This window comes from Pavona decussata, unplaced genomic scaffold (genome assembly GCF_977016875.1).
Source record: "Pavona decussata unplaced genomic scaffold, jaPavDecu1.1 SCAFFOLD_190, whole genome shotgun sequence".
Taxonomy (NCBI): domain Eukaryota; kingdom Metazoa; phylum Cnidaria; class Anthozoa; order Scleractinia; family Agariciidae; genus Pavona; species Pavona decussata.
In genome coordinates, this window is record NW_028145599.1 from 1350310 (window position 1) to 1374735 (window position 24426).

Genomic DNA, 24426 nt, shown 5'->3' on the forward strand with positions numbered 1-24426 from the left:
GCTTCCTTCGCTGTTAAAACTGGGGTTAGTGAACAAGTAATCCAGTCATCTGTCAGAGGAAGACGCGGTTACCATCCGAAATCAGTTGATAGAAAATGAAGAAAACGTGACATTGCCTTTTGACATTATCTCGATAATTTTATGCAAATTTGTGACGCTACGCCGAAGATGTAAACATTCGCGGCGGTTTTCAAAGTCTGCGCTAAGGCAAGCAAACGGCCATGTCGAAGTTTCCCCGGTTCCTTGCCGAATGATGCCGTAAATGTTGTGCGTTTTTAAATAAAGAAATGTTTTTTTCGAAGTTTTCATTCGAATGATTCAAGTACAATCAAGTATAATCTTGCGGCGTACTGCTTGCGCAGCGAACATATTTCAGAAGCGACCGTGTTACATTCCGCGAAAAAACCGCGATCTTGTAGTTTAGTTAGCTTCTTTGAATTTGAGTTTGATTAACACGAATTGGTGTAGCATACGAAAAATCTAAGCATATTTCAATTTCACAACAACGCGAACGGGTGTGTTTTAAAAATAATACGCGGAAGGAAGAAACGTGCCGAAACAGATTTATCGAACACTTACTGCCGCTGAATTGATTTACTTCAACTTTCGACCAAACTAAGGAAGGACACATCCAAGAGCCATACGAAAATCGCTTTTGTTCTCTCTTATTGTTTGAGGTTCGAGAAATTAATCGTTTCCTCGAAATCTGCCATCGAGATCCTCGAAAAATTCTTCGAGCGTCTCGATACTCGATACTCGAAACTCGAGCCTCGAACCTCGATACTCGACTCTCGAAAGCTTCGAGGATCGAGTTTCGAGTCGAGACTGTCAACTTGCATTTGCACGGTACTGTAGAAAGTGATCTGGGGATTTCTTTGGAGAAGAATAAGAGACGAGAAAGCATAGGGGACGTTTCACACCAGTTTTCGCACATTCATCACAAGTACGGTCAGTATAAAATGCAGACTGCAGACTGCAGATTGCAGACTGCAGACTGGGTATAAAATGCAGACTAGGTATAAAATGCAGACTGCAGACTGCAGAATGGGTATAAAATGCAGACTGATATCAAAACCGTCTCTTCGTCAAATACAGGATACATTTTCAATTTTCAACTTACCCTAGTGTCACGCAATCACATTTCCGAGATCATCTCCCACGAAATTGACCTTATTTTTGACCCATTTCTCAACAGTTTGTTTTCTTTATCTCGATTTGGTAGCTTTCATTATTTTACTGCCACCCTGACTGCCACTTACCGATGTCGCCAATGTCATGTTGACGCAAAGCGGCGAAAAGGTCAACCACTTGCGAAGTAAAGATCATGTGTCCGTGTTATTGCTTACGTCATGCTTTCGGGTTGTTTATTTCAAGGTTGACGCTTTTCGAAAACAATATAATAATGTCAATTTTATGGGAAATGATCTCGAAAGACGATTGTATATGACACTAGCGTAAGTTAAGTTAAAAAATTCAAAATGGCGGTTTTGGTCTCAGTCTGCATTTTATACCCAGTCTGCAGTCTGCAATCTGCAGTCTGCAGTCTGCATTTTATACTGACCGATCACAAGTATGTTGTCAGTATGCATACAAGTGCAGTGGAGCTGATACTGCCAAAAAAGCTGCTCAAGGAAAGAGAGATATGAAGTGGATGTCAAGAGAAGATTTAGCTAGTGCTGCTCTTTCTACTGCCATGAGGAAAGTTTTCTCTGCTTTTGAAAAGCATTACAATGTTGGCAGAACAGTGAACAATTCAAGGAAAAGAAAAAGAGCAGATCAAGGTGATGGAAGAAAACAAATGGTGCTGGACGCATTTTTTAAATCAAAGAATTAAGTATTGAGAATGTATTGAGAATTAAGTATTCTCAAATATTTCCTTTTACGAGTGACAGTATGATACTATTTCATCGTCAGATGAACAGTCTTGTCATCTTATCAACCACAGCTTTCCAAAGAAGGACAAATACTGTAAAAATGTAATACAAAATGGGAGTACAAATACTCCGGCACAGCTGACTGATACCTGACAAAAACAAAAATATAGAGGTTAATGGCAGTTGTTGCTTGTCGTTGAAAATTATTGTATAATAAACAGGTTTTTGTCGGTAGCATAATCACCGAAACTGGCAATTCAAATATTTCGAATATGCAGCTTTGCAATCAGACCTTTTGGACAAAAAGATTGAAATATAACACAAAGACACATACAGTGAGTTACAGGAATGGATCATGTTTGGAGCTGAATACTATCACGTAATGAGATCGATTTAAACAGGTCAGACTAGGATTTAATGTACTGGTGGGGTTAGCTGTTTTTGGTTTCCTGTTTCAAGAACAAATAAAGTGCGAGGCTTATATTTGGAAGTTTACAACTTAAAATAATTATTGTGCAATGACCAGTAACATCATATTCTGTGTTGCCACTGTGACGTGATATATATTTCAATGCTGATTTCACTGTTGTGTGAAGAGATAAGTTTTCATTTATAACTTATGCCAGCTATGATTCACCCTCACCATTCCAAAAAAAGTTCATCCAAGTACTTCGCACAGTGAAGACAGTCACTGAGTGCCACCAATTTGTACTCAGAGACTAAATGTCACCATTTTGCTCCACCCTACACCCCTCACCCCTTAGTTCAGCATGACCCCTGCTCCGGTAAAAAAAGTGATGACTCAGCTGTCAATTGAGTGTTTGATTTTGTTTATACCTAAATAAATCCAGACGTTTCTCTATGTTGAACAACTAGTTTATGACTTACAAAATAAAACTTTCAAGCATCAACCCAAACTGATATCTTGTTCCAGTGATCATGAACACACCCAGCGTGGCGAAGTGTCGCAATATTTTGACCATAGTGCAACACTATAACATGCTTTTCACATTTAATTTGTCCATCCCTCGATAAATTCAAACGTTTTTCCATAAATAAAATAAATTCAACTTTCAATTAAACAGAAAACTTCAAAATTTCGAGTAAACCCATTCAACTGAGCAACCGCTTTAATGATACAACGGATATGAGGAGTACACCGGATGACGGGGCGAGGTGCCGATGTTATGTCTATTAAGAACTTGCCATTAGTACTGAAGGCGGATTATTATCCAGGGCCCATTTTTACAAAGCCCAATAAGCTGATACTGAATTAGTGTGAACTTTGAGTCCAGTTTAATCACTAATCAGTAAAGATTCTTCAAAGAGATTTTTGTCCTTTAGTTTTGAATTAAACTATTATTTACCAGAGTAGCATTCAAAAGTATATTTAACGAGCGAGATGGAAATCTCGGTTATCTTTTAATCATGGATTAGCGTTGCTTTCGAACAACCGGGCCCAGGGTTTTAATCTCAGCAACTAAAAAGCTGGCTAAATCATTAACGCGAGAAATTTATTTCCCGCAACATGCAGACATTCTTCGCCTTTGTATCCTTATGAAACGTATTTTTACAGCAACTGTAAGCAAGCTTCTGTTCTGAGCAAAAGTGTACCAAATATCGGCTCCAAATGAACGGCAAACCCATTAAGATGTTGACATGCTCGCTGCGTTGACCATTTTATTGTTGCAAAGCAGCTCTTGTAAACAGAGTCCGTATCGAAAGCGATTATTCAACCAAAAGCAGTTTAACGCCGGCGTGTGCTTTTAGGATTTTTTAGCGTCATTTTCTGTTTCCAGATGGTTTTGTGGGTGTTTAGAGGCCAACCGTAAACTGCCGCTTATATGCCCCCCCCCCCCCCCGCTTATAAGCCCTTCCGGTCATAGGCCCATCTACCTGTTAACCAAAAAATACACCCGATTATAATCCTCCCCGGATATAAGCCCTCCTCTAGCTTTCCTTGTTAAGAGTGACATTAAGCACTTTCACAGAACTCTGTACTACTCCCTTTTTACAGGAGTACCCAACGACACTTTTAGAGAAAATCAATCGTATGTTGCACCAAGAGAAAATTTTCTCTTGTTTCACATACAACAGTGGAGCCGCCGTTATTTCCTGGCGTGCTACTTGCCTTTGAGCCATTGTTAAAGACGGTGTTAGAGCGAAGAGTCAAATACGATTTTTTACAAAACGTATTTTACCCAGGTAGAACCAGTGTTTGAATAAAAAAAAATCTTAGCAAACTAGATATTTAGAAACGTTCCAGCCAGTTAACCATCTAATGTGTTCGGTTCCCAGCCAGCTCTATTCCAACCTGCAGAGCGGGTTTTTAGTCGAGCGGCCCCATCTGGTACTCCTGTTTTTATTATCATCTCTTTATATAACTACCGTAAAACTTCATTTTAAAAATCATGAAAGTGACTGTTCAATGCTTTACTGTACGTATTAGTGTAAATGGTTTGAACCCAGGAGTCATGTCATAAAGTACGTAAGTTATGATCATCAGGGTAAGTGTAGTCCTGAGAAGGACTGTTTGTGGTGACTTTGACTGACGTTTTGACAACCTGGGCGGAAGTCATCTTCAGAGTCGACTCTGAAGATGACTTCCGCTCAGGTTGTCGAAACGTCAGTCAAAGTCACCACAAACAGTCCTTCTCAGGACTACACTCACCCGGATGATCATAATTTACGTACTTATGACTGTACGTAGTCCCACTTTCGTTCGTGTTGTTAGTTTCAATTTGGTTCCAATTACAGGCCCGTAGCGCGGGGAGGGGCAGGGGTGTAGGGGGGGGGGGGGCTTGAGCCCCCCCCCCCCCCCCAGAATGTTTGGAAGTTAAAAAGCAATGTGCCCAAAAATATATAATTAAAACAAATTAATGTTGAATTCTGACGCTGCAAGTGCCTTTTCACAACCTTTAATAGTCTGTTTACTACCTGTCAGTTTCCTTCGCTAACAGGCACTCCTATCTTGTGAATCGGAAGTAACAATCAAAATGGGTTGAAATCAACAAATCTGAAGCCGTGAAAGCTATCGAAATAAACTTCTTGTTTTCTAAGACATCTGCTCATTTTAAGCAATACAAATGTCCTTAGTTTATAACAATTTAATGTTCCCTCGTTGTCACACAAAAAAGCCACACAAATGCGTCCTCAAGACCAGAGAAAAAAAGTCTCCTGTAGTCGGATTCTTACTGCCCGATTCCAAAGTTAAAAAGAGAAAGAAAAATTTGTCGTCGTTTGTCTACGTCCTCCTTCAAACGTGAAATTAGGAAACTTCACGTAGTAGTCCACGTTAAAGAAAAGGCAAAAACATGTACCTAAGAGTGTGATCCAGGTGCAAAGTTATTGTTTTACTTACTAAATCTACCGGGTTTTTTTTATGTTCTCGTTGAATCTTAAACTCCCAAATCAGTCTGTTTTTGAGTGACGGTGGGGGGGGGGGGGGGGGTGTCTTTTTTTTCGCCATTTTGCTAAGCCCCCTCAGTTGTTTTATCCTTGCTACGGGCCTGATACTATTTAACGTTCCTGGGAAAAAATACCCGCTTTCACTGCCAGCGAGATGGACTTTTTTAAGGAAATGAAAATCACAGTCAGCTGTAAGTGTGATGTCTGTCAACTAGCCAGCAAGCAAGTCAGCTTGTAGGTACGCAGAATATTCCTGAGACTTGATTTGTTTATATATTTTTGCGTCATCGCAAACATAGCAACATGGATCGTCAGGATCGAATCGGGCAAGTTATTTCCGTAGATGAGAAATAACATTGGGCCTAAAATGGAGCCCTGAGTCATTCTGGAGCTGACAGGCAAAGTATCAGAGGTTTCATCCAGCACTGTTACACGTTGGTAGCGACCCATCAGGTAAGAGCTAAGCCACTGCAAGAGGCTGTCTCCAAATCTGAACTCGTGAAACTTTTGCTGCAGGCAGCCATGGTTCACCTTATCGAAAGCCTTAGGCATATCCATATAGGTCATGTCCACCTGTTTTCCGTCGTCTAGTAGGGAGTTCCCGTGGTCCAAAGGTGCATGATTTCTCTCTAATGAATCCATGTTGTCAATCTCCTACCACCTCGTACATTCTATCTTTGAAGTGTTAAATAAACGTTGCTCCAAGACTTTGGTTACCAGTGACGGTAAGGAGACGGGCCTGTAATTCTCTGCGCACTCAGGTGCCTTTCGTGACATCAAGGGCTTCGAGCACGGATTGGACTTCGCTAACCGAGAGCGTTAATTCCGACATATCAGGAGAAGCTGGTGCATTGGCAAGCGCTAACTTGCCGAGAAATTTAAAGTGGCTTGAGCTAATAAACGAACTGATCAGCGCTTAAGGAAAAACATGGTGGACAATGCATTCGTTTCAATGTGATGGACTTTAATGAAACTTTCCCAGCGTTTTTATTACAATCAAGTTGGTAAGAATTGTTCAATCTGTGTTCGTGGAGAAATTTTAAAGCCACAGTTATCTCATTTCCTGGTTTGTTGCTTACATTCGTTTGATCGATGACATGTTCGTTGGAAATATGGCCGTGCTAGTCTAACATCACAACTTTCACCTCTCACTTGTGGAACAGAAACTGGACTGCGATCAAATGTTTTAACAGATTTCCACAGACGATGAAAGGGACATTTTATTTATATATACAAGAGCCTAAACATAGATATTGTTACACATTGTGCAATTTAAAGGTCTGGTGGCCTCCGACCTGTATTCCGCAGGTTCAGATTCCATGTCCAACTCTGACCTCTATTGGGATTTGTTTCTCGATAGTCCCGAGTTCAACTCCTCGGCTCCGCTTGTAAACGGCCAGCTGGTCGGCAACCTGCCTTTTGGGTTTCTTCAATGTTATGTTCTATTTGAAATATTTGTTTCTACTAGTTTCTTTCATTATCCCTGAGAAGCCCCTAAAGGGGAGGGGATAATTCAAGACACTATTATTATTATTATTATTATTATTATTATTATTATTATTATTATTATTATTATTATTATTATTATTATTATTATTGCGCTTATGCATTGAAGTGAAGAGCTATTTTGTTATATCTTTCGATATCGTAACTTCATTCCTTCTGTGGAAACGACAAGAATTAACATTATTACTGTATTGACTGAAGAAGCCATTTCTAATTTGAAAATTCGGCTTACTAACTTATAACTTTCAGCTTTACCCAACAAGCACCAGACGAAATGCATTTGTTTCATGAAACAGAGAACATAACACTAAAATCCTAAGGGAAAACTCGTTTCTTTAAATTATAACCAAGATGATTCCGTTTACGTCCTTTTCGAAACATTTTCTCTCTTCCCAGGCTTGGTGAATATTAGAAATGTTCTTGCAGAAATGTTAAACCCAAGAGAAAACCTAAAACGCTTATACCCTTAAGTGATACGACAACCTGAAGGCGATATTAAGATATTCCACCAGACCTTAAAACAAGGGGAAAGCATTGCCTGGAGCTTTAACGACCGAACAACACCTATCAACCAAGAAAGTGAACAATGAGATAAACGTGGGAAGATAATTTTGCTACTTATTTGTTTTTCATGGTAGCATTTCCTTAACTATTAAGACAGTATCTCAAGCATTTCAAATGAGCAAGACTGGAGGGTGTTGGACTTGTAGTATGCAGGAACAATAATAGGGGATGGAGACCATACTGGAATATCCTAATGTGCCCCCGGGAAATTTTCTATTCTAGAAACAGTTGTGCTTTGCGCGCGTGTCGTGATCTAAAATACCAGAGATAGCTAAAACATAACACATTGTTGTCGGTTGCGCTATATTAAAAATATTCAATGATTTTTAGAGCCGATGTAAGTTAGAAATACATAAATACATTCTGATATTTGTTTCCCAACTGATTTTTTAAAAACTTGATTATGGGGTAAAACTCCTTCAGATTGTTTGGTTGTTTTGAATTTCGTTTTACTGTCTAAGGGCTTTTCGTTTGTTTGTTTTTTTTTTTTTTTTGCTTTTCAAGATCCTAGACATGCAGTTCACTTCTAAAAGTCGACGAACGATAATAGATATACAAACTATGAAATAACCCTTTGTTAAGTCGAACTACAAAATGAAGAAAGCAAGGCCGTGAATTGATATCATTGTAGAAACCAAAGAACTACATTACAGTCTTCAGACAATTTTCGAATATTCCACCAGTCCTTGAAGTCAGGGTAGAAAAGCGTTGCCTGGAGCATTCCGGAAAGGAGAGCACTAAGCCTCTAAACAGTGTTCGTTAGCAAAACCAAAATTACACAAAATGAAAACTCAGGAGGGCTGAGATGAATAGTTGAGATAAATATATGTTATTTGTCTTCATTGTATCCACAGTTTATTAAAACATCATATAGTCTTTGATTTCTTCATGTCTGTTTCAATGATTTAGTAAATTCACTCCTCCCAAGGAAATCGGTAATGCTTTTCAAACGACAAGAGTAAATAGAATATTGTATTAATTAATTTGTCGAAAAGAAGCAATGTCTTAGACGATATGACAAACTTGCAAAATTGGCTGATATCTTAACTCCAGTTTCAAACTATTCAACCATACCTTAAGGGGAAAGGCATAGCATCACATGTTTTCCGTTTTGGTTCGCTGATTGAATGATTTAAGAACTCATAAGACCGTGTGCCATGCATTTGAAATGAGCTTGGCGAGCAGGCTGTTGTTTTCATAGATTGAATGGCACAAATGAATTTGTGAAGGAGTTTTCATTATCTGCTATGAGGAAGTCTCTTAAATAGCATTATGTAGGCTTTATTATCCTGATTTTTTGATAAAATAAATAGACAGTCCAGTCTATGTTTCACTTCTCAGCGCTTTTCAGTCATAACCATGACGTTCTGCCCTTTCGTTTCACAAGCTAAGAACATGACACTGTTATCCCAATTAACAATTCAGTTGTAGTCAATCAACACGAGAGAGTTAACAGGTCATTGCACTCAGTATCTGTCATGAAGTAGGCCACGCTGGAGCGGGTAACATAGGGTGGCATGACTGCGTGGCTGAATGAATACGAAAGCACTGTGGGGTATTAGATAGACAGTATTCCATAAAAATGCACTTGTGGTCGTCGTTTACTCGAGCAAGCAGCATGACTTGGTGGAAGCTAATTTCGTTTTCGCTTTTTGTCTTCACAATTCACGATTTTACTCATGCGGGTAAGGAAATGTTATTATGTAAGTGATATTTGTGTCAGTTGCCTGGAAAATTTTACATATAAGCTTGATGTTTTGAATACACACTGTCATCATTAAAGAAATGAAAATCCGACAATCTGTCGATGCTAGTTTTTAACACAGTTTGTATATGTCTTAAAAGGTTGATTTCATTTGCTATATAGTTGTTAACGAGAAAAAGAATAATGTTCTTTAATGTTTACGGTTTCTGACTTAAGGAAAATGGTTGCATTGAAAACGTAGGATGAAACGTAAAACACGCCATTTTTGGAAGATCGTTAAAGGCATATATTCAATAAAATATTCAGAATGAAACAGCCGAACGAAGTAGCATTTATGAAATTTATGTTGCGTTAAATTCTTATCTTGTCGTCTCTCTTTCAAATCGTTTCATCATAAAAGTTAGCTATGAAACAACCCTAGCCTAAGTAAATACAGAACATAGAGAACTGGGAGAAAAAAACAATTAATAGCGAATTGTTTTACTAGTAAAGCTTAAGACAAAACTAAAACAAAAGTGAACGTAAAAAAAAGACATCTTCTTAAGACCTACTCATGAAAATAGGCTTAGAATTCATTTGGCATAGCCATATACTTTATTAAATTTCTTCAGTCGGAAAAAGGGAGACCTTATTCGCATAGTGCGATTGGTTTAAACGACTCAGTGTTTTCACGATACACAAAAACTATTTGTTTTACTCATCGGCTAGGTAGAATTTTCCGGGCTTTATTTTTGACCGATATTGCTTGTGTAATGACTGGGCTCACCAAACAATGCCTTCGAAACGTAACTCAGCTGATCTTCAATTCGATAGCAAAATAGCAAACCAGGGCGTTATAGACATTTTCTTCCATGTAACCAGGAAGCTTCCCAAATGAAAGCATGTAGTATATCACGGGCAGCCTTGGGCTGGATAAGCCACAAAACAGTACTGGGCTATATGACCTATATCTATTTCTATTTCTGTTTTTTTTATGTCTATCTATGTCAATTATGCGCCCGCCAGTACATTCCGAAGTACCCAACGACCCTTTTAGAGAAGACTAATAATATTATTCTAAACACCAGCTGAGTGTCTCTAAGTCAATTTTGGTTACTTTTTAACGTTCCTGGAAAAAACATACCCGCTCTTCACTGCCAGCGAGCAAGACTTTTAAGAAATGAAAATCTCAGCCAGCTGTAAGTGTGATGTCTATCAACTAGCCAGCAAGCAAGTCAGCTTGTAGGTACTCAGCATCTTCTTCATGAGACTTAATTTGTTTATATATATTTATGTCATCGGCAAACATGGGAACATGGGTCGTCAGGACCGAATCGGGCAGGTTATTTACATACATGTAGATAAGAAATAAGATCAGGCTTAAAATGGAGCCCTGAGGTACTCCGGAGCTGACAGGCAAAGTAGCAGAGGTTTCACCCAGCACTGTTACACGTTGGTAGCGACCTATCAGGTAAGAACTAAACCACTGCAAGAGGCTGCCTCTAAATCCGAACTAGTGAAACTGTTGCAGCAGGCAGCCGTGGTTCACTTTCTCGAAGGCCTTAGACATATCGGTGTAGATCATGTCCACCTGTTTTCCGTCGTCTGGTAGGGAGCCCACGTGGTCCAAAACTTCCAAAAGGTTGAAGGTGCATGATTGCTCTCTAATTAATCCATGTTGACAATCTCTTACCACCTCGTACATTCTATCTTTGAAGTGTTAAATACACGTCGCTCCAAGACTTTGGATACCAGTGACAGTAAGGAGACGGGCCTGTAATTCTCTGTGCACTCGGCATCACCCTTTTTAAAAACAGGGACAATGTTAACTTCCTTCTAGTTCTGCGGGAAAGAACCAGTGCTTAGTGACTTTTTAAACAGCTTACAAAGAGATGGTGCAATTACAGAGGCTGTTTCCTTAAGAAATTTCGCTGGGATTTCATCAGATCCTGTGGCTTTCGTGACATCAAGGGCTTCGAGCATGGATTGGACTTCGCTAACCGTAAGCGTTAATTCAGACATATCGGGAGAAGGCTGGTGCATTGGCAGCGCTTCCAGTTGAAGTGTGGGGGGGGGGGGGGGGGGTTGAGAGAGGCGGTGTCATGGGCGAAAACCGATGCGAAGTAGGAGTTAAACAGATTGGGTATTTCCCGAGGATTTTCAGCCAAAGATCTTAACGGCGTGCGATTACGGGGTCAGTGGATGCACTGGCTTATATTGGCGTCGAGACTCGATCCGGCATTGTATGCGATTGGGAATTCAGCTTCAATATAGACAAACTTACAACTTGTAACTTAAAAACTAACGAAAATTGTAACTTATAAACGCTTTGGGTTTGTGTTGAGGTCGGACTCGACGAAACCAAGAAACTGATCACGGATGTTCCACAGCATACGCTTAACTGTTTTGCACAAGTTTTTTAATTTCTCCTTTAGGTGGCTCGAGGGAGATAGTTTCAGATTTACCAGACATCCAAGGTATGGGATTCCGTTCCCTAAGCCTCTTGGTCAGTATATAGTCAGAGACCACTACAAGAAACGTGTCTTTGCATTGATGATTTATATCGTCATTGGCAATGATCGAAGAGAGGTTAATTTCTGACAGTGGCGTACGCAGTCGCCTTTTGCATAATCGTAAACAAATCTCAGGGGTTTTGGTGGGGCTTTTATAAAAGCGTCCAACTGGAAAATAATGACACTATGGTCTGTAAAACCAACCGTATCTTTTGAAGACAATATGTTCGTTACATTGACACGGTTCGGCAGGCTCGTGACTACAAGGTCAAGTACGTTTTTGCTACGAGTGGGTTTTTTGTTGAGTTGTGCATGCCAAGAGGTGGTCGTGAAGGATTTCAATAAAGACACCCGATGCAGTGTCAATAGAATCCCAGAGGATGTCGGGAAAATTAAAGTAACCCGAAATTACCATATTGTCTACCTGGTCAAAAACTTCATGCAGAAAATAATCGAATACATCCATGCAACTTGGGTCTTCATTGGGTGGCGAAAACAGAATAGAATTCTTTGACCAGGATGCGTAGTAATTTCGGCAAAAATGATTTCAAGCTGCCAGTGCAGCTCGGCTTCCGATTCAGGTTTAAATTCTTTGACAGCTTTGAAGGAGGCTGTTTTGATTGCGATAAGAACTCCACTATCACCTCGATCAGACCGATCTCTTCTAAATATTGTAAAAGCCAGAATGTGATAATTCAGAGCTGCTGATATTTTGGTTCAACCATGTCTCATTGACACATATAACGTCAGAGTTTTCGTCGTACACCCGCTCCAGGAAGCGATGGAAGTTACACATGGATTGCCAGTTTGTTGTGCTGTCTTTGTGACAACTTTTTAAGCTTCTGGCATTCATCACGAGGCAATTGATCCGTACCAGCACTGGATGTCACCAGACATCAAGAGGCGAAAGGTAGCATCTGAGTGTGTTGTAGTAACAAACGTGGCACATTTTCATTACATGACACAGTAATAAGTGTTGACTTAATAGCCAAAAACAGTAAAATAGCAGCGACTTCCACAGAGCTCTTCGAGTGACGACTGGATTCCCTTAGCAATGTCAACAATCCATCGAAGGAGCAATCGTTTTCGGGAAAACAGCAATAAAAATTGTAAGAACGAAATAAGGTAAAAGTAGTTAAAGACTAGCGGTAGTCCAAGTCTACAGGTCGTTTGACGTTCGACTACGAGTCATTCTTCTGTCATTATATCGTTTTAGCCCGTGCACATGCTCAAACCTCAAAACGTACCACATGGAAGACAAAATCACTACATTGTCATATATTTACATGGCTGAATCTCAGTTTAAGTCAGTAAGGTGGAACTGAGGTGTTAACGAAAGGGATCTGTCTCATATGGTCTAGTAGTCGACTTTTCTCTCCTTCACTGTCTTGTCGGGGACAAGGTTGTAATGTTTATGTAATTAGCCGGAAGTCCTATAACCGGATATTGCGGTTAGTAGTTGTCTCGTTATGAACTTTGGGATAGCCTTTTACCATTATGGCGAACCTCTGGTTGATGTTTTCTAGTGTTCATTAAAATCATCGGTTTATCTTACGCATCATGATTCAGTGTCTAAAGGAGACATCACAAAGGTATCGGAAAGCAGCGCGGAACCATCTCCAGCTGGCATAAGCGAACCGCGGGCCGAAATCTGGTGGTGCGTCGTCATGGTACAACGCTCCGGCAAAGTGTCTAGAGGTACCGCTGTCGGCGGTATTTTTCTCTCTTTTTTAATGATTTTGATAGTAAGGTTGGCAAGTCGCCCGAAGACATCGTAGGGAAAGAAGCGTTTCATTCATGTCCCTTGTCATGTCCTTGTCGACGGATATTGTTTACTATATATAGCCTTTAAGCCAATTCTGCACATTAAACACGTTCCCTTGAAAATATATCATCGATAAATACATTCACACGCAGGGAGGATTGCAACCCTTAGGTGTCCAAGTTCAAGGGCCTGTTTCACAGGAAATTCCTCTGCGAATCTGGAGAGACTTTCGGAAAAATGTCAGGGAAACATGAAATAATTACGGTACACCAGGATATTAAAAGTCGGGAGATTCGAAATCTTTTTCGTGAATGTCGCCAAAAAATTAGGAGGATATTCCAAATTTCTGGAAGAAGGTAATTTTATTTGATCTTCTGGAAGAAATGGCATGCTCACCCGGGAAATTTTGAAAATTAGGTTGTCTGAGACTGCAGTTCGTGCGTTTTGAAGGCAGTATGATATGAAAACAAGCAGCCAAAAGCGAACTTATAAACGTAGATCTTACTCAAACTTTTGAACTTCAAAACGGATTTTTTTGGCGCAGAGACTACTTTACGTATGTATTTTACACTTTTAGAGAATAATGTCATCATTTGAAAAAAACAACAACAAAAAGTTAAGAAAGAAATAAAGAAAGAAATAAATAAATAAATAAATAAATAAAGTTGAAAATCCGTATTATTTACTGGGTTTGCTGCAATCGTTGGTCGTCGCACCCCCCTTCCTTACGGGCCTGCTAATGTTATTGTTAAGTTCTAGATCACTGATATCACTTCACATTTTGACCGTTCTTCATTTTACAGCGGTGACCATAGACGTCAATGGATGTGCAAGAGAAATGCGTGGTGATATATCCTATAGAGGACAGCCGACTATTCCACCAATGAGTTGGACCCAGACTCCATCGATAGTGGAGACAGGAAATGGTAAGCATTGCACAAGAAAGAGTTTTTCGACCCTAAAATAACACTAGACTTAGGGAGTGATTACATGGCGAATTTCAGCCCGGGCTGAATTTCATACCGGTGGGCGGGCTGGAATTTTGTTGCAATTACACGGCGAATTTCAGCCCGTGCGCCAAATTTGAAATTTGGCGGGAAGAGTGAACAGAAATCAAAATGGCGTCAAATATTCGACTTGTGAAAATCGGGGCATTGCTTCTCTCGCAATTTAGCCTTTTGTTAGCACTCAATTTCCAATTTTTTTTATCGGCCATCTCGGTTTTGTCGACCTGGTCTGCCGCTGGCAATGGTGTAATGGCAGGTGGTCCAAAGAAGGTCGGTTCCTCCTCATATATTCGGGCCATCGCTTCCCCAACAGCTTCATATTGCTTCACCTTATCTGCGTTGAAGTCACCGTTCTGGTAGTCCATTTTCGATTTGTAATTCGCCAAGCACCGAATAAGATTTTCGATTTTATCGCCGTTATTCCACTGAAACCTGGTAGCCGCCATCTTGTTTCATTGAAAACAAATCATTGCGCATGCCCACGTCACTTTTCTAGCCAGGTGAACTCGCTTTTCAGACCGGGCTGAAATTTCATTCTGATTACATGAGGTTTTTCAGCCCGTTTGCCCGGGCTGAAATTTTCTTCACGTAATCGCAAACGTTGTTTCAAGAAGATTTGTTCAAGAAACCGGGCTGAAATTCGCCATATAATCGGCCCCTTAGAACCCAAAAGAATACAACTCTTTATGTCTTACACCCGCGTAAAAGTGCCTGTCTCTTTAGTGTTTATTTCATAGTCCAGAAAACGAGCATTTCGGAATACAACATATATGTAACTAGAGAGATTTTTTGCACGTATCGTCACGGAGCTTTTGCTGTTTTATGCCAGAACTGCACAAATATTTACTTACTGAATTACAGAGAATTATGAAGAGGTAGACTCGATAAGCTGGATAAAATGCGACCACAAGGCGATCACATGTAACCACATCCACCGCTTTTACACAATGGTCACGTTGTTGGAGGAAAAGACATCGGAGTCACATAACATTATTGTGAATGAATCCTTTTTAAGTCGTCTTTCAATATCTTTTTAGGTCACTATCGTGTTCTTGGCAGAGTTGTTCATTTAAAAAATTTAAAGACGCAACTTGAACAACAGCAAAGCTTAGACTTTAACTCGCGAAGGCAAGAAATTAGCATGATCAACCAACTGGATATTCTGGCAGATACTCTGTACCTTCAGGTAAGAGACCCAACCTACTTTTTGGAACTGGAACCCAGAAAAAACTTTCGAAGCAAGGACGAGAACCAACAATAAGCTTGAATCACATATGGTGTCAACTCCGGAAATAAAGCTCGGGCCACAATTGAGAGAGGCTAGTGCTTCCGCTAGTACATCTGGCATATGTATCTGATAATCGTAAAAAAAACTATGGACAGGTTCCTCATTTTATGATCGAACTTCAAAAACCTATCTACAAATAATAATGATTGCAATTTTCGCATTTTTGTGTCTGTCTTTGTTTGCTTGGACCCAGAAAACGATTCGTAAAAGTTGATTCCTTAGATGTTTATCAAATGTTCAAATTGCTACCACTTTCTACATTTCTATTCTTCTTTTTTGCGTTTTATTTTAAGGGCAAAGTTGATCTTCACGGGATCAGTCATTTGAAAGTGTACACAAGAGAGATTATTGCTTCTTTTGGAAGTGTGCTGAATGTATCAGCGCCGAGCTGGAACCAAATTTATCAAACTCGAATAACCGCAGGTAGTAACGGAGAAGATGGAAGACATGGCAAAAATGGACCAAGGGGTAAGCAAGTAAAATTCTGCATTATTATTATTCCTGGTTTTTCAACGTACACTGTTAGCGACCCATGACATTGCAATGTTTTATTTATTTATTTATTTATTTATTTATTTATTTATTTATTTTACTTTAGTGTGTGATGTGTTTTCTGGCTATTCCAAGTTTTCTGTGGAACACTGGGGCCAGACTCACGGGCTGCCCTCCTAAGAACTCCCTGAAGTGCTCCTTCTTTGTATAAATAATCAAAGATTGGAGCAATCTACCAAACTACCTATTTGGACATGATATCAACATCAATAGATTCAAACAAAAATCAAAAAAAGTGGATGAAGATTCATTGAGTTCCTTTTTTTTTTTTTGCTGCTTCTGTCCACGTAAACGAATATAATTAATCTACGACAGCCGTTCATATTTCAATTTTATATAAATCATTATTGTCATTTTCTTGAATCTACACTATGTTTTTTTGTAGTTTATAAATTTAGTTTGGGAAATGTTTACATGGAATTTAAAGATTATAAAATCGACGCTGTTAAGAGAGTTTCAACCGACGTTTCGTCAATGCTGCCTTCTTCAGGGTACAAAAGAAAACGTTTACATAGGCCTAACCTCGCCGCCCTCCTTTTTGAAAATGTTATGCCTGCAATTTTTATTGTATACATATTTAAATTTTGAGTATTGTTATAAGTTATGTATCCTAAGTACTGTTTCTGTTGTTGAACTAACAGTGGTGTAATGTTAAGAAACAGTACTTAAGATATATCTCGACTTAAGAGGGCTTCGTTAGAGTGCCCATAAGCCTTCAATTTGTTTTCTTTTGTAGATTTCCATATCTTTTATGAACTCATTTTCGAAAAAAAATTTTGAGAAATATTGAATCCCTTTTTTTCTACGAGCGCTAGAAGTGAAGGCAATCTTGTCGATATTTTCACCTATCTTTCGCATTAGTCTCCCACTCGGCCAAACATGGAGCGTGACGTAAGAAAAGGACATCGTGCAAAAATATTCGAAGATTCGCGGTAATGCTTCAATTGTAAACAGAGAAAATGGTTGAAAAATGTGTGGTTTTTGGATGCAGCAACTCTCGACATGTAGAGAAAGGAATCAGCATGCAAAAGATTCCTTCTGAATCCTTCCGGTGTCCTTTTCTTACGTCACGGCTAAGAAAGTGTCAATTATCGGACCGTTCTCATTGGCTCGTTCCTAATGAGTCCACGAGACAAAAATTTGCCCAGCGGGGCTTAAAGGGCGCAAAAATTTAAAAATTTCAGTAACTTTTAGCGCTCGTAAAATAAAAAGGATTCAATATTTCTAAAAAAATTTTTCGAAAATGAGATCTTCACAGATATGGAAATCTACCAAAAGAAAAAAAATTAAAGGGTTAGGGGCACTTTAATCTGGCCCGTGGCGAGTATTTTGCAAGAAATGAAGATTATGTGGTGTACAACGAGCCAAAACTCCTCGTTTGTCTTTACTTCAAAGTTAATACATCAAACACACACAGTGATCTAGATATTTTGTCAGTAAAACGTTTAGCTGAGTCTTGAATGATAATCAGAGATGATGTGAAACCTCCCATAAAAGAACTAGTTATGTTACGTGTGGGTGATCCCAAGACTCCATTATTAGCGACTTTTAGATCCGAGTTTACCGCTAACCGCGAATGGCTGGGTGTCACGTGACCAATCTCTCAGGTCACGTTTCAAGTTTTCGACGTGCGATTTCAATGTGGAGAGGTATGTCATTTACCTGAAAGCTTTTAGCGTATAACTCTTGTTTTATTTCACAGTCACGTAATGATACAAAAATCTTGTGGAGCAAGTCTTTATCCATTAACGGAGACACAAATTCGGGCGAAATGCTAAATTTGCTAAATCCTATTGGATCTTGAAAACGAGTGCCATTCATGGCTGCTGATTCAAAATGGCGGCCGTAAATATGTAAGACGAACTAAATCGAATTACGTTTGAACGTCGAACCGCAAACCGCAGTTAGAGGTTCGCGGTAAACTCGGTCTAAAACTCTCTAATTATGTTGCGAAAATTCACTTTTGCAGAGTCTTTAGAGTCTGAGGGTAGTTTTGTTTTCTCGTTGAACCATGTCCTTGTAAGATCTAAAATCGTCCTTCTCAGCTCGTATACATGGTCATAGCTCAAAACGTATAGAGTGTTTTCACATGACGTCACGGCGGCCATGTTGGTGTCCCAAAACAAAGAAATGGCGGCCATGTTGGTGTCCCAAACTAAACCTCTGGGAATTGAACTCTATTTTAATGCAAATACTTTTCTTTGTTTCAGTAAACCAATATGGCCGGTAGTCACGTGAATGAAAACACTCTATACCACGACTCAAAACCAGAAACTAGCTAGGTACAAAATCTGCTGTCGACGTCAAACCTCAGTCGTAATAATCATGGAGTGTGCGAAACTTCATTTTTAAAGGCTGATTTAGCTGAGAGCATCGTTTCTCAGTTAATTGTGACCAAGCAAAAAGTGTTCATTTTCTCCATAATGTCCATAACCCATGAATTACGACAATTGTTATTGTACGTGGCCTTTTAAATTTCCAGTTGAAATCTTCACCGATGTTGTAAATGGCGCGTTTGTTGTTAATGCAAGTGGAGCCGATGGATACAAAGGACAAGAAGGAGGCAATGGAAGCGTCGCTACGGCCAGTGCTGACAGGGTGAGCCTTTTCACATGAAATCTTGTTTTAATCGGAGAATAGAGGAGTCTGACAATAGTATTTTCCTGCGTTTGACTGTGGAATTAGCAGGAAAATATCCTCTCATCGGTATCTTTGTTTGATTAGGTATGTGCGCTGGTATGTGGGTTACGTAATTAGTTAGGGTATTTATGGTCGAATTGGGCAGCGCTTGGCTTGAAGCGAGCCACACCCAGGGTTGAGTGTGTTTTTGTCTTGGGTCAAACTGAGATTTAGAGGAGAGCCGCACATTCCATGACCATTCGGCTCTAAAAAAATAAAAAATAATTAAAATTAATCACGGTTCTTACGAGCGACAAGACCATACTCTCTCCTAACATAACTTTTATTTTCGCGTGGATTTTACACAGAAATTTTAATTGAAATCCACATGCATTGGTATTAGAGTGCACCACGCTAAGCCGTTAGGGCCGTTTGTGTATTTCGCGATTATGGTTTGTAGTTCTTTGTAACTGAGGCTTAGTGTTTCTCTACGTTTTGCACGAGAATAATAAAATAGCACAAAAGTTTACCGCGCAATTTTGTAAGACTTTTCTGACTTCAAAACATCTCTAATATTGAAGACAACGAGACGGCCCCTTTGTAGCCTAAAGAACTCTTTCGTTATACGGGATGGTTGACTATCCACTAAAAATAATAATGTTGTCCAAATTGCCGAAATGATCCAACTACAGACTGGTTTCATCCTTTTGTTTCCGTTTGGATCACAGTAGTGACACGGAGTGCTTGTCTTCTCTCCAAAACAGCTCATTTGTTTTGAGGTCTGTATCTATAGTCTCTCCGGTTCCAGGTTCATAACAAAACGTCTATTTTATTTTATTATTATTTTATTATACTTCGCCTTAAATATTAAAACTATAAACAGAACATAACAACGTGAAACAGAAGATAAACAAATACTGGGTTAAGGAAGGGCTAGCGCCAATTACTGTGGTCTCCCCTTTATCTTCGTCTGTGCTTCAGTCAAGAGCATGAAATACCATGCTTTCTACCTGGCATGTGACATATCCTCATGGTGCCATATCCGGGGGTTCAAAAATTTTATCATGTTTTCCCCAAGCACAACAAAATTGAAAAAATCCAATTTACCTTGGAATAACATAACGATTTTTAACTGAATCAATTTCATTTTTGATAACGTTAAGAATTTCGACAAAGAAATGATGACAATGTATCCAGTGGCATTTATCGTATCTATCCTTATATATAGCATAATCTCTTGCCAAACCTTTATACTTTAAAGCGGTTCCCGTTTTCTGTAGAAGACACGCTCTCTTCAATCCACTCCTCAGTTGATTTATGATTGCAGTGTTAAGTCACGATTAAGCCAGGGTCGGGGACTTTGTGTTGCTAAGGACTTTTTGTGTTGTAAACTTTTCACGCCGCTTATGTTTAGATAGCTAGCCTCAATGAATAAATTACAATAAGCCTTTAAATCACTTGATCTTTTGAAATTGTAAGGCCATGGAAAACCTAGGTCACCGATTTTTTGTGTCACTTTGAATAGCCAAAAAACATATTTGAATCGATGGAATCGTCAAAAGGAAAATCGCTGTGACAATGTCCCTTTAAGTTACGACAAGTTTTTCGGGGAACTATAAAACTTGAAATTTGACTTGAAACCTTCATTATTAAGAGACCAGATAAGGATGACGGTGACTGCTATAATCTAAGAAGCAGATGTGCTGATATTGATGGTGAGACAGGAGTCAAGGGCCACCGGGGTAACAGAGGAGGAAATGCAGGATTACCCGGTAAAAAATTGCTCATTTTAATGAATAATACTGAAAAGGACTTAAACTGTACAACGGCTTCGCACCTACATTATTTTTCTTGCTACATTTCTTAGAAATGCAAGTACATGTATAACTTGAGATGATCATTTTTGGACGACACAAATCTACATTACTAAAGGAGGAATTAAAAGAAAGTTTTGCACTTATAGCAAAACACGTAATGGTACTTCTTTCATTGTTATAACTGAGTAATATTTGTTAAATCCTGCAGTATGTCCATCTCCACTACTCCACTACTCCTTGAACTTTACCCTGGATGTATTTTTTCGTATTGCAAGTGTTGTAAATATTGTCAATATTGTATTCAGTTTCATGAAAAGCTATTAAAAATTGTGCTATTAATATTAGAAAAAAAAAACTATTAAAAACATAAGTTGCGGATACAAATTCAGCTATAAGCCAGCTCTGATAGTTGAAGAAAACTGAAGATTTTTAACTGTTAACGTAAACGATGTCATCTGTGTTCGCTGATGTTCTCAGGAAATGGAGGAAATGCCGGTCAAATAAAGTTTCGTTATCGGAGGATACGCGGGTGGGTGTACCTGATGTCCTGCAGGGGGAATGGAGCGGAGCCGGCCAAGAATGGATTCGGAGGACCTGGTAAGTTCACAGAAAGTACTTGCTAAGGGTTGTCCCTTTTAAGTATGATAGGATAGCATATTGGACTGCCTGCCAAGATAAATTCCCAACTACAAGACATCACAATTTTCTACCTATAGAGTTTTGTGACAGAGAGGAAAATTCCGTTACCATTACTATGAACGTTTACAGTGCTAATATGCGCCGACTCTGTCAATACTGCCACATGGATGAAGATAAGGAATCTTTTGTCTCAATAGATTCGTTATCTTGGTTCATATGTGGTTGTAGGACTGGTCGTATTTCTTTGTGTCCATCAAGCTACTAATGCCCTGCTGCTATTATTCTTCCCTTTAATTAAGCTTCGTACTTATACCATCGCACGTGAAGATCTTCGGGATTACATTTTTAGAAACAACAACAAAAAAATTGAATCTCTCCGACTTTCATACTTGTAACAGCGCAATTGCTGCGACCCATGCAGCCAAATCTAAAAAGTTATTTTGCACATTAGCGTTCCTGTTTTACTTGTTTTATCATTTTATTGTAACATATTTATTTTAAAGTATGGAGGGTAAATATGAATTTCAATTCAACTACTGCACCCTTGTACATTCACCGACGTTAGTTTTTTTTACTTGCTTTTAGGACTCTATCACTGTGTTGTAAGAAGTAATCGGAGTTGTACGTTCAAGTCATTTATTTTCGAGCTTTTTATTTCTTTGTAACGAGGATCGTTATCATTACGGACATTAAGTAGCGACCAGGAGTGAACAGTGTAACTAATCATTTTTATGTCGCTTTTCCTTAGTTTTCTCCCTATTTTGATTGTATTACTCTGATCTTTGTAATTATAGTTTTCCACCGCCTGCCATGAAAGTCAATGAAAAAAATTAAGTGATTGCTAGAATCCTGGCAACTGGTTGAACGGCTTATCGCGACTCATCGCCGATCGGAGTCGGGAACGCGACAAAAAGTGCCAGCAAACTCGTGCTGACTAGAAACAACAACAACAACAACAACAACAACAACAACAACAGCAACAACAAAAACAAACACTATCACAAGTCCTTACCAATGTTTAAAGAACTCGATTTTGGAGTGTTTATTGAAATCGTTCTAGGGCAACACAGGGTTCGGTAACGCCACAAGTGTAAAATTTATTGAATTGATCTTACAACTTGTGTATAAAGCTAGTTTGGAGCTTTCTTTGTGGGGTTCTTCTCTTGCAAAATAAACTGATCCCAGAATTGTTTGCTTCCCAATTAAGGTGGTGCTGGTGGAGAGGGTGGCTATGGTGTCCGCTGTGTATACGTAAAAGAAGTTGGATTTTTATGGCACAAAAGAAAAATACCACCATTTTGTAAGAGAGTTGGAGATGGTGGGCAGGCCGCTGATGGACCGCCGGGAGATCAAGGACATCCTGGATCAAGTAAGACGTTATTGTTATTGGATATCTTTTATCGCGTAAAGCGTTCTAGGGTCACGTGTGACTAGACGCCGTCTAAAATACTCCAGTTGTATATTAAGTAAAATGAATAGTAGCCGTGATAAACAAATAATGTGCAATCTTACTGCGTAGTAATACCATAAACACAAAATCACAAGATCACAAGAAATCACAAGAATTCTACAGATCCTATGTCTTTACAGACAATTTCTTAATTAACGCTACCTAAAATCTTGCAGTGAAAATGAGTCGTCGAAACCTTACTAAACGCCACGGAGAAGGCGCACGCGTTGGCATAAAAAAACTTATCCAAACGGCTCCGAATGATAAGAAATCCTGCATTCAGTAAATTGGGGTATTTCCCTTTACGATCAAGATCAAAAGGTCGACACCATTGAGCAGAGCGGTTCCATCACATTTTGATCAAAAGGAAAAATCTCCAAGAAACGTGTTCGGAAGAGCTCTGATTTCTGAGGTACATTTTGTGACCAGCGGAAGTTGTGTTTGGCCTGTCACCTTTTCAAAAACATACTTACTAGAATATACTCAACCATTGTGGGCTTGAAATGTTTTTTATTTTAATATCCTACTGAAACACCAAAAAAAAAAAAAAAGGGGGCCAGTTTTTCAATCATTTTCATGGGAGGATACAATTATTCCACTCACGCTTGTTGGATATGAGATGATTATAGCCAACTCAGCGCTACACGCCTCGTGAAAAAATTGTTTAAAAATATAACACTTCAATTGTAAGGAACCATTAGAAACATTAACATTTTCCATCAATAACCTGATCTATGAAAACTTCTATACACAGGAATCAAGTATTATCGACGGCATAGTCTCTAAGAGGACTTCATTAGGCACCGAAATAGTACAGTAACTTGTGCCATTATCAGATAGAACTATAACTTTTTAAAGAAATTTTTACATGCTTGAATTTATGACATTATTCCATTGTAGCTCCAAACCGTAGGGGAACACCAGGAAGTGTTTCCACATCAATAATTACTTCAGGGACACTGGATGCCGCAAGCATGGAGAGTTATCCTCTGGAGCTTATTACAGTCATGAAGAGACGTAGTGAAGATTTGCTGATAGCGGATAGTGACAATGGCGTTGGAAGGACGGCTTTGACGTTTGTACGTGACGTTGCAGGTGCAAAGACTGATACTGCCGCTACTGTTATCGAGAAAGGTAAATACATGTACCTAACTGACTAACCTCCGTGTGATTAACAAGCTGGCTCTATTTTTTCCTGATTTACATTTCTATAGACCATAACTCTGACGCCCGTAAAATATTAAAAAGTAAGTCTGGCGCGAGTGACCAAGGCCAAAAGTTGAATTCTAAGGGAAAATCTGCTGAACCAGAAATAAAGCGCGGCGTAAAGTTTATTCAGAGCCTTGAGGTTTTCTTCTCTTTTCACTTGCCGACTGATTCTCACGATACCTGTGCAGAGCACGGTTGCGAAGACGCGGGTCTGGTTACCACAAGTTTTATCACATTATCGCTGATCTGTGAAAAATTGGCGCAAAAGTAGCACATTCCTGCGGCTATTTCCCTCTGCTTGACAGACCTTCGTTATTTGAAGGAGAGAAACGATGCTGTGACATCTGGTTATGGCATAGACCGTTTGGTATAGCATGTATTTTGTGTCCATTAACTTTGACATTCGACTCCTTTTCGTGATAGAGTCTCACCATTAACGAGGCATTGTTTTCAAACAGGCAAACAATATAGATGATCTATGTAGTTGCAAACGCCTGTGACTTTTATAAAGTGTGGTATCCCGAGTGGTAC

General features: G+C 39.2%; 1 protein-coding gene across 1 annotated transcript in view; it reads left to right on the forward strand.

Moving 5' to 3' along the window:
- Positions 1-8925: 8925 nt before the first annotated feature.
- LOC146462262 (uncharacterized) overlaps positions 8926-24426 on the forward strand; it is a 29994-nt gene continuing 14493 nt past the window's right edge. The window contains exons 1-9 of the mRNA XM_085085960.1: positions 8926-9037; positions 14118-14240; positions 15359-15507; positions 15903-16077; positions 18644-18759; positions 20435-20552; positions 21075-21194; positions 22444-22605; positions 23587-23820. Coding sequence (XP_084942086.1) covers positions 8935-9037; positions 14118-14240; positions 15359-15507; positions 15903-16077; positions 18644-18759; positions 20435-20552; positions 21075-21194; positions 22444-22605; positions 23587-23820 — 1300 coding nt within the window. The 5' untranslated portion in view covers positions 8926-8934. The remainder of the gene's footprint in view (positions 9038-14117; positions 14241-15358; positions 15508-15902; positions 16078-18643; positions 18760-20434; positions 20553-21074; positions 21195-22443; positions 22606-23586; positions 23821-24426) is intronic.